This window comes from Lupinus angustifolius, chromosome LG14 (assembly GCF_001865875.1).
Source record: "Lupinus angustifolius cultivar Tanjil chromosome LG14, LupAngTanjil_v1.0, whole genome shotgun sequence".
Classification (NCBI taxonomy): Eukaryota; Viridiplantae; Streptophyta; class Magnoliopsida; order Fabales; family Fabaceae; genus Lupinus; species Lupinus angustifolius.
In genome coordinates, this window is record NC_032022.1 from 14538626 (window position 1) to 14550495 (window position 11870).

The 11870-nt window shown below is 32.2% G+C and overlaps 2 protein-coding genes across 3 annotated transcripts; one reads left to right on the top strand and one right to left on the bottom strand.

The window, feature by feature from the left end:
• LOC109327198 lies at positions 87-3556 on the top strand. 2 transcript variants are annotated; one of them, XM_019560266.1, is made up of 4 exons: positions 87-307; positions 392-572; positions 1248-1518; positions 3159-3556. In XM_019560266.1, the coding sequence occupies exons 1-4, from the start codon at positions 167-169 to the stop codon at positions 3253-3255; spliced, it is 690 nt and encodes a 229-aa protein (XP_019415811.1). In that variant the 5' UTR covers positions 87-166; the 3' UTR covers positions 3256-3556. The 2 variants fall into 2 exon arrangements, with proteins under 2 accessions (XP_019415811.1, XP_019415812.1); XM_019560267.1 differs by lacking the exons at positions 87-307; positions 392-572; positions 1248-1518 and adding exons at positions 1730-1950; positions 2035-2215 and having other exon boundaries at positions 2891-3556.
• On the bottom strand, positions 4482-7644 carry LOC109326518 (gamma-glutamylcyclotransferase 2-1-like). Its single transcript, XM_019559214.1, has 8 exons — positions 7532-7644; positions 6316-6392; positions 5935-5988; positions 5660-5716; positions 5328-5368; positions 5170-5238; positions 4890-4969; positions 4482-4799 (listed from the first exon to the last, which is right to left on the bottom strand). Exons 1-8 carry the CDS (start codon positions 7638-7640, stop codon positions 4534-4536), a joined length of 753 nt encoding a protein of 250 aa, XP_019414759.1. The 5' UTR covers positions 7641-7644; the 3' UTR covers positions 4482-4533.

Sequence of the window (11870 nt, forward strand, 5' to 3'; positions counted from 1 at the left end):
TCACTTGAAAATAAATGAATAAAATTTAAATTTAAGCCCACACCTCAAAACACAAGAAGGCTTTTACGGGCCTTAATCAGTGGGCCGTAGAGAAGAGAATTGAGTAATGGGCTTTACGCGGGAGATCCTAACAACCCTTTCTTCCTAACAGTAACAGTGAATCAGAATGAATGCTCTGAAACCTTGTGCTGAAAAGCTTCAATTCCAGAACATGAACACGAAGAAGCGTAAGGATATTGAAGATTCTTACAACCATTTCACTTCATTTCCAATTCCAATTCCTCCATCAACCAAATCCAGAAGACTGGTACGTATATGAATCATCAATTTTCATTATGGTTTAGGGTTTTCGTTCAATTATCTTTACTGTTTATGATTATTTTGTTGAAAGGACCATGAATTATATGCAATCATAGAGGAAGAAGATCGTGATCACAATGTCACTGTAATGGAACCTACACCAAATGAAGAGAAATCACTTGTGATTTATCAACCAACCGATATTGTAAAGTCTCATATCTCCACTGATTTCTCTATCATTGTTAAATCTGACTTGATTCCAGGTTTAAAAGGTAACAACCAATTCTTTTCTTTTCATTTATTACTATTTGATATTTGCTTTTCAAATGTTAATATTTAGGGTTTACTCCAATAAAAAAAATAAGTTAATTAAGGATGTTAAATGCTGAAGTACATGTTGAAAAGAGATTTTGTGTTAAAAGTAAGGAAAAGAAAGTATAGCTACCAACAATTTGCTATATCAATCCATGGATGCAATGAATTTGTCATTTGTATAGTTTGTATGTTACTTTCTAATCTAGCTCGGTTACTCGTCCAATTTAGTTAGGAAATACGTTTTAATGAACTTAAAACCTTTACTTGAGTGGACTCTAATGGCATGGGATATGTGAGATGGCAATGACATCGATGTTGACGTATGGATTTCGTATTTTGTACTTGTTTCTAATGTTGTTAGTTTCTATTGATGAGCTCATAGCTCACATGATGGTGATGCCAACCATGGTCTGTAACATTTATTGTGTCCTTCATATCATGGGTTCCATGCCCTTTTCTAGGCTTATAAGGTATCACGTGTAATCAAACCTTCCTGTTAATTCTTCTCATTTGGAGGTCTGGGTGTGTTTAATGTCCTTCATTCTATCATATCATTTGAATTTTTTTGAGAAAATCAAATCCCATGGCCTTTCCTCGAAAATCTTTTGAACAATTGTTGCCAACTTATGTAGATTATCTATTATCATGGGGAATTACAAAGCCATACAACTCCGTGGAAGATGAAATGGGGGAGAAGAACTCTGAAGTGTCGAATGACTGTTTGGCCGTTGTCCCGTGGGTTGCATACCGTCCTCCTATGGCAAGTGAAGAAATAGTACCAGAATCAGGTCAGCCTTTAGAGGACAAACAAGATGAAATGATGGAGTTGGATGAACCCTATGCCAATGACAACAATGAGAACCCTATGGAGATTAGTGAGATGGTGGAGGCAGCTGGAACATCATCATTGTGGCAACAACAACGACGACAACATTGTATGATGGTTAATACACATAAAGTGGTACAAAGTGTGGACAACAAATATGCTCCTCAAGTTGTTATATGTCAATTATTACAAACATTTAAATTCACTTGAAAATAAATGAATAAAATTTAAATTTAAGCCCACACCTCAAAACACAAGAAGGCTTTTACGGGCCTTAATCAGTGGGCCGTAGAGAAGAGAATTGAGTAATGGGCTTTACGCGGGAGATCCTAACAACCCTTTCTTCCTAACAGTAACAGTGAATCAGAATGAATGCTCTGAAACCTTGTGCTGAAAAGCTTCAATTCCAGAACATGAACACGAAGAAGCGTAAGGATATTGAAGATTCTTACAACCATTTCACTTCATTTCCAATTCCAATTCCTCCATCAACCAAATCCAGAAGACTGGTACGTATATGAATCATCAATTTTCATTATGGTTTAGGGTTTTCGTTCAATTATCTTTACTGTTTATGATTATTTTGTTGAAAGGACCATGAATTATATGCAATCATAGAGGAAGAAGATCGTGATCACAATGTCACTGTAATGGAACCTACACCAAATGAAGAGAAATCACTTGTGATTTATCAACCAACCGATATTGTAAAGTCTCATATCTCCACTGATTTCTCTATCATTGTTAAATCTGACTTGATTCCAGGTTTAAAAGGTAACAACCAATTCTTTTCTTTTCATTTATTACTATTTGATATTTGCTTTTCAAATGTTAATATTTAGGGTTTACTCCAATAAAAAAAATAAGTTAATTAAGGATGTTAAATGCTGAAGTACATGTTGAAAAGAGATTTTGTGTTAAAAGTAAGGAAAAGAAAGTATAGCTACCAACAATTTGCTATATCAATCCATGGATGCAATGAATTTGTCATTTGTATAGTTTGTATGTTACTTTCTAATCTAGCTCGGTTACTCGTCCAATTTAGTTAGGAAATACGTTTTAATGAACTTAAAACCTTTACTTGAGTGGACTCTAATGGCATGGGATATGTGAGATGGCAATGACATCGATGTTGACGTATGGATTTCGTATTTTGTACTTGTTTCTAATGTTGTTAGTTTCTATTGATGAGCTCATAGCTCACATGATGGTGATGCCAACCATGGTCTGTAACATTTATTGTGTCCTTCATATCATGGGTTCCATGCCCTTTTCTAGGCTTATAAGGTATCACGTGTAATCAAACCTTCCTGTTAATTCTTCTCATTTGGAGGTCTGGGTGTGTTTAATGTCCTTCATTCTATCATATCATTTGAATTTTTTTGAGAAAATCAAATCCCATGGCCTTTCCTCGAAAATCTTTTGAACAATTGTTGCCAACTTATGTAGATTATCTATTATCATGGGGAATTACAAAGCCATACAACTCCGTGGAAGATGAAATGGGGGAGAAGAACTCTGAAGTGTCGAATGACTGTTTGGCCGTTGTCCCGTGGGTTGCATACCGTCCTCCTATGGCAAGTGAAGAAATAGTACCAGAATCAGGTCAGCCTTTAGAGGACAAACAAGATGAAATGATGGAGTTGGATGAACCCTATGCCAATGACAACAATGAGAACCCTATGGAGATTAGTGAGATGGTGGAGGCAGCTGGAACATCATCATTGTGGCAACAACAACGACGACAACATTGTATGATGGTTAATCACTCGCAGAACACTTCCACTCCTATCCATTGGTGTTATCACTCTTGAGCCCCCGGTGGATAATTTCTGGTAGTGCTACGCTGCATCTAGTCGTAACCTTCCAGTTGCATTCTATTCTATGTAAATAATCAGAGCAGGTTTTCGACAACTATGAAGTATGAACATGTACTCAAATTTCACAGTAGGACAGGTTTAGATTTGTTGCAGGAGGATGCCCCGCATATATGTCTATGTATATTTGCCATTTTCACGACCTTTTCTAAGTCGGTACTTTTTTATCTTTAACCTAGATTGGATATTGAATGTTGGGTCATTCTCATCGGTATCACAGTGAAATTTTCTAGGCCTATTTCTTTGCGTGCTGCCAAGTGTCAAAGTTTACCGTAGGACGACATTGTTGCCTGGTCCTGATGGCTGGCAGAGCTAGAGTTAAGTGTAAGAAACTTGAACAGATTTCTTCAGAGCAGGTGAATGAATGATGACTTGTTACAATGCCTTTAATGAATGTCCATATGGCACAAGTCATCAATTGCCATAAACGACTTGGCAAGTGTAAAATTGGACCAGCTTCAAACAACCACAATTCTATTACTGATTTTTAACTTTATTTCACCTGATCAAGGTGTTAAACATCAAATAGTAATAGATTTAAAAAGATATATAGAGTTGGATTGAGATGGACTTGATGATCTAAGCCTTATCCAAAAATACACCTGGTCTAATTAGCCTCCGGAACATGAACATGTCCAATATTGTTGATGATAGTATAGACATTGACACAATATTGTTGTAAGCATTTAGATTCATTTTTCAGAAATATAATATTTACACACACAATATTGTGACTGTTGATGTTTGTGTCAGTGATTGATTGAGATTGAGGAAGAGGAAAATAGGCATCGAGCAAAAGGAACATGAGAAGAAACTGGTCTTTGTTTACTATGTCACTGGTCATGGTTTTGGCCATGCCACTCATGTCGCCCAGGTTGTAAACTAGTTTTTACACCAGAAACATACGAGAAGGAATATTGTTGTAAACAAGTTTTTAAACTTTCTTCTTCGAGTTGTAAGAAGAAAGTGCCCTAACGCTAAAGAGTACCCTATAAAACCAAAAAAACAATCAAGAGAGTATAAATTTAATTAAATTTTAAATATAAAATTATTATTTTTTTTTTGGTAACGTTCACTGGATTATCAGGTACCATCCCATGTCAAAGATAGATTTTAATTCCTAGAAGAACGTTGGTTGAGGAAGCTTTTAAGGGTACCCATGTGTCGGATTTTTTTGACATCCCTAAAAACATCCCATAGTGTAGCAAAACTCGGTCACAACTCTACTCTCTCGGTCAGATCATTGGCCACCTCGATCATACCTTGGCCAAGCTCGTACACAAGCAGGAAGACAGCAACCCAGCACCATGAAGGCAAGAGGAAAGTTCTCAGCAAGTTCTTAGCAAGACTTTTAACAACATGAGTTGAGTGTTGAAGTTTTGCTGGTGCAACCAAATTCTTGTCCTTTGGTGCTACATTCACCATTCCAAGTTCTTTTCTCACTTCATTGGCAAGCACTATCACATAGTCATCTTCATGGCCTGCACACCGAAACCTCTTAACTCATCAGTATGCATACATTCCAGTGTCAAAAAGTTCAAATGGATGCAATGTATAGATAGATAGCTTACCAATATCAGACATGGCCTTCTCAAGAAGGAGAAGGTAATCGCGATTGTTTCCGAAAGGGCCATGAGCAGTTGCTATTTGCCTGAATAGACAACCAGAAGTTAGATCAACCATAGATAGGACACAGTTCCACAAAAGTTGTGTGAAATGTAATTGAACAGTAGAATATAGTATCTACTCCTATCGGGAGATAAGTTATCTCTTATAGCTACTGATGATTAAATAAAACATATGTCATAATTTCAGAGGCTGAATGAAATAACTTATTGAACAATCATATACCGAGCCATGTCTTCTACCGGGGCAGGTCCCAGGTAGTATTTGTTTGCTTTGTCTGCAGTAGATGTGAATCTGTATGGATTAACATAATTTCTATTAGCAAACTTGATCTCTGAAATATGAGCTAGTCAATTATGTACACTATGACTTTAATGACTTACACTATGACTCCGGTTAAAACAGGGTTCAGTGAATCTTCTTCCTAAAAACAAACAAAGATCAAGAATTAGCATAAGTAAATAATGATTTAATATGTATACATTAACAGTATAAATATTTTTTACACTGTCAGCAAATCATCCACCATTCATATGTTAATCACAATTGACTCTCTAACAAAAGAGAAGTTTTGCAATCAAAGATAAATAGTGTACTGATAGTATAAAAAACTTTACACTAACGATGCATACATTTTAAACTCACAAAATAATTATTAAGGATTAAATAAATGACAAGCACTAACGATGGATAATTGAATTTGCATGTAACTCACATTGTAGAAGCTTACAAGAGTCTTTTGATCATATTCACATTCTCGTCTCTCCAAATACTACAAAAAAACAGTGAAAATTAATGAAAATATTCAGCTCACATTTAGTATAAAAATCACTAATTATGATTAAGGGAATTTGGATATATAAAAAAGGGCTAGATTTGGTGATAAAATTAATTAACAATCATGGATATAAATGGCAAGAGAAAATTACAAGTTCACATTCAAGATATGAATCTAACTACCTAAACTGTTAAAGGTGAAAATAATTTTACCTGCATAGCCAATTTTTCCTTTTGAGGGCCTCGAACACAATAAGCAATACCCCACTGCAAAAAAAAGGTTGAAGACATTATAAGAAATAAAAACAACATACAAGAATGAAGAACTTCCAATGGCACAATACATTAGGAATAAAAACCTATCACACTAACCCTGAAAATGTAAAATTTACATAAATTAATTATTAAGCCATAGTACATATAAGTGTAATACATACTATCAATGTAAAATTTATGCATAATCAATGCATCATTTACATTCATTTTGTATTACTTTTATTTGAAAGAATAATAATTAAATATGAACAGTGGATATGTACACCGTAATTATGTATACATCTTTTTCTCTAGAAATAATAATATTAAAGGCCTTACACAAATTGATTCTTCTTTCTTCTCTAATGTGCAAATTCTTGCAGGAAGTTCAGGTGTTCCTCTATGATCAATGCAAGCTACAAATACAAATTAAAAGATGGTATCTTTAAGCAATTGCAAATGCTATTAAAAAACCCAGCATGAGTAGGGATGACAATGGCCCGAATTGTGCACTATCCATACCCATCCCATTCGACCATTTTGGAACCTAGACCCGCGTAGGTATCCATTGATTCTGCTACCCACGTATCCTTGGGTAACCAGTGGGTCTGCAGGTACCCATAGATTTAGAAAATATTTAATTAAATTGAAAACTACTTATATATTTATGCATACGTTTTTCATAATCATGTGCTATTTTAGATAATAATAAAAAATCATAATAAATATAATTAAAGTACAAATACATAATTTTAAGTTGTCACTTAAATATTATTTTTTACTAGAAAACATAATTTAAAATAACAAAGTAAAATTGTAATTATATTTGTTAATAATTACAGGTTAATAAATATAATATAACACTACTTAATGTAAGTTCACTGCTTAAAATATGTTTAGTTACTATTGTATATATATCAATACATATATTTAGGAAAATTGCAAGTATGAGTATCTTACTATGTGATATGACTGCAATATTACAGTTGTGGTGATTGTCGCAATTGCATCACACCGCAATTGTGGTGTGATAACGAATCACAATGGTGCAATCGCAACACAATCACATTGGGCTGCATTATGCCACAATGCAACTATATCAAGTCACATCAGACCACATCGATATCAAAAAATATTTTTTACTCAAAAAATAATTCACACCACAACAACTGTAACGTTTGTATTCGTTAATAATTACATGTTAATAAATATAATATAACACTACTTAATATAAGTTCACTGCTTAGAAAATATGTTTACTTATTATTATTATTATTATTATTATTATTATTATTATTATTTAGGTATGAGTACCTTATTACGTTATGTAGCCGCAATATTGCAGTTTTGGTGACCGCAATAACCGCATCATACCAGTAATGTGACACGAGTCATGACGGTGTGGCTGTAACGCAACCACAAGGTTGCATCAGACAACAATGCATTCAACGCATTCATATTGAACGCATCAGATCAAAAACAAATTACTCAAAAAAAGATTTACATTATAACGACTGTAAAAAATCATAACCACCGTTTTAATAATGACATTTACCTAGATCAAATACACGTCTATAATCCTTTATGAAGCCAATAATTTTCTCATCATACTCGAATCCCGGATTCCACACCAAAGAACCATAGCCAAAAACCCATAACACCATAGCTGTTTTACTACAAGAACAGAAAATTAAACCACACTTTCAGTGAAACGTACTCATCTAAATCGATAATTAACAACACTAATATTTTTCAAAAGAAGAAAAACCAAATTTAAAATCAATTACGATGAGGAAACCGGGGTAAAGCGCAGAAGATAGAAACAATGGGATTGTAAGATTTTTCCTCTCTCTTTTTGTAAATCTGACGTGAGAAATTCCAAGCTGAAAATGATGTCATTTATAGTTTAAGGAAAGACACTTATTCAGCCTTTTCCGTGCGCTGACCTCATTACTAATTTACTAAAATACCAGAATCTATGGTTTTGTTTTGGTGTCATTATTTTCCATCGTTTTATAAAAATAGAAAGATTGTGTATCACCTAGAGGGATAAATATTTCAAGAGTATTTCATTTCATGTCTTGTATCAATCAAAATATTATTTAGTGTTATTTTTTATTTTTTTAAATTTCATTTTATCAATATGTGATTAGTTCAGGACATGTAATAATATATGAGACGGATTATTTCTATATGAAGAGATACATTGAACGTGGACAGGTTTGGAAGAGGGATTTGTTGGTTATGCAAACCTATGAAGCACGGATTCGCCAAATACCCCCGCGTGTCGGTGTCCGACACGTATTCGACACGGATACGCTTAGATTCGCGAAGGATATGTGTCAATAGAGTATTTAAAAATAAAAAAATAAAAATAAATATCAAGACACGTATCGGATTCGTTTTCAATAAAATATAAGATATATAGATTCGTTTTCAATGAAATATAGGATATATAGATTCGTTTTTATGATAAGATAGATTTGTTTTCAATAAACACCCATTTATTTAAAGGTCACATCATACCAACTTACCATCACACCATATTGACCCTCGAATAGTACTTTCCGATCCATAACGTCGTCGGCTAGTGCTTAGCGTTACCGCCTCTACCGCCATAGGTATGTTGTGAAGAGCAAACATAAAAAAGACTTACCTTTCTTACTTCTTAGTTTCTTTTCGCTTAGTATGTTTATAAAGAGAAGAGTACGTACGAATATTAATAGAGAAGGTAAATAAAGGTCTTACCTTTATTTCTTAACAGATAAGAGAAGAAAGAGGTAGGAGAGAAGAAGAAGATTTACACTTATAATTTTATCATATTTTATATATTTTTTATTAATTTATACGCGTATCCCTGAATGTGTCGTATCCTACATTTTAGAAAAAATGCGTGTCGACGTATCGGATACGTATCGTATCCGATACACGTATCCGTATCTATGTTTCATAGATGCAAACAAACCAGGCATGGAATTGAAGTGAATGAAAAGTAAGAGGGTTCATTGAACCTGGACATGTGAAGATTTTAGATCCCCTTGATTTATAATACTTTGGCCAGTTAAGGTAAGGAAATGGTGTTAGGTTTTCACTTTTCTAATATATTAATATTTTAGTTATTAGGAAGAAAAAATAATTCACGATATCAACCTGAAAAAATATATAAAATTTAATGGGGTTTATCAACTTTTGCCTTTTTAATATGTGATTCTTAATATTAAAATTTGAAATATATATATATCAATTTCTACATTTTAAGGAAATTTAGACAAATAATATCAATATTCCCGAATCCATACTCATATAACCAACAATAGGAATAAAAGTATATCAATTTCTAGATTTTAAGGAAATTTGGACAAATAGAGTAAGTCTTACCTAAAATAATAATATTAATGTTCACGAATCCATTATAAAATGTTCAACCAATAACAATAGGAACAAAAATATATAAATTATAAAATTAAAGGAAATTTTGACAAATAGCATGAAGTCTTACCTAATATAATATTAATATTCTCAAACTCATAATCATACAATCAACTAATAAGGTGTTAGTCTATTGCTATAAAATTTCATTCGATCTTCAAGGTTGATAGTTGATACTTGAGAGCAACACTTATTAGGAGGGGCAATAATAAACCTCGAAAGAATACATTTGATAGTACAAAAAATAAATTCAAGCAACAAAAATAAACATAATATAAAAGAATACCAAAAAATGAGGAAATTTCGGTGGATTTAATATCTACATACTAATTCTAAGTGTTTTCTTAGTATTAATACATCATTCACTATCAACTAGGGATGATAATGGGACTTGGACCAACGGATATCCGTTGGTAGTACCAATAATTGGTAGGATTTGGGATCGTGTTTTTGGACTCGTAGATAGTTGAGGCTGAATATTTTGAAACCCGCTATTGAATGAGTACGTTATGAGTAATGGGATATCGAAACTTGCAATTCCTAAATATGAAACTTGCAATTCCTAAATATATATATACGTATATGGTAACATAATTATACATATTTTATATCATAATACTTTTGATGTTATATTATTAAAAGTGATGTTATATTTATAAATCCATAATTGTAATATAACATTATGTTAATGGAGGGACGTTAGACATAATGTTATAAAATTCGAGCCAAACGTCAACTCGAAAGAGGTCATGTATATGGTCTAACCGGCAGTGGCGATTCTAGGATCTAGAGGCAGAGTGTGCAACATAGGTTTAATTAAAATAATAAATATCATCTATTGATGTCAAAATTACAAATTTTAAATATATTTAATCAAATAAAATATATATTTCATAACTAATCTCTATGTGATTTCACATTTTAAAATTGTTGAAATATATTTACTTCGTTGTCAATGTTGTTGAACACTTATAATCAATTATAAGTCACTAGATATATAATCATTCATGCATCTTCCATTCGATTACACAATTTATCTTTTACAATTTTCATGGTTGGGAAAACTCTTTTTAAAATTGTGTTGTTAACTTCAAAAGAAGATAAATTAATGAGAAACAATGTGTCTTCCACCTCCAATCAATTTATCTTAAGATTATTTATTCATTTCAAATAAGCAAATTCCACAGTGCATATCAATGATATACGTCTCAAGTTGATTATCAAACATCGTAAAATCAGTTGAACAAAAAATCATGTGGATAAAACTTTACAAATTCAAACAGTTTGTCATATCAAAACTAGAGAAGAAGTCAACTAGACTCAAACAAGACATACAAAGAAGCACATGAGTATTTGTCTTGCATATTCAATTATGAAGTTCCTCGAGTTCTATATCTATAATATTATAAAATAATTCAATATAATAATGATTATTTATTTTTCACGGAGCATATCATGTCATTTACAAAAGAATAAATTTTGGACTTGTAGAATTTTAAGTAAGAGTGTAATATATATATGCAATGCTTAAATATTTATAGTCACTAGATAATCTATCATTTATTTGAATTACTTTTATTTTAAGAGTAAACGATGATTAAATGTGGATAATGGATAATAAAATAACAATGTATAGAACTCTTATAAACACAATATATGTATTTTCTCTATAAGTAATATAGATTTTTTCCCAAAAAGTCCTTAACACCGCATAACATCGTCATTGTTAATCGGTTAGACCGTTCAGTATGACTAAAACATCATGATACCATATATATATATATATANCGAATCCATTATAAAATGTTCAACCAATAACAATAGGAACAAAAATATATAAATTATAAAATTAAAGGAAATTTTGACAAATAGCATGAAGTCTTACCTAATATAATATTAATATTCTCAAACTCATAATCATACAATCAACTAATAAGGTGTTAGTCTATTGCTATAAAATTTCATTCGATCTTCAAGGTTGATAGTTGATACTTGAGAGCAACACTTATTAGGAGGGGCAATAATAAACCTCGAAAGAATACATTTGATAGTACAAAAAATAAATTCAAGCAACAAAAATAAACATAATATAAAAGAATACCAAAAAATGAGGAAATTTCGGTGGATTTAATATCTACATACTAATTCTAAGTGTTTTCTTAGTATTAATACATCATTCACTATCAACTAGGGATGATAATGGGACTTGGACCAACGGATATCCGTTGGTAGTACCAATAATTGGTAGGATTTGGGATCGTGTTTTTGGACTCGTAGATAGTTGAGGCTGAATATTTTGAAACCCGCTATTGAATGAGTACGTTATGAGTAATGGGATATCGAAACTTGCAATTCCTAAATATGAAACTTGCAATTCCTAAATATATATATACGTATATGGTAACATAATTATACATATTTTATATCATAATACTTTTGATGTTATATTATTAAAAGTGATGTTA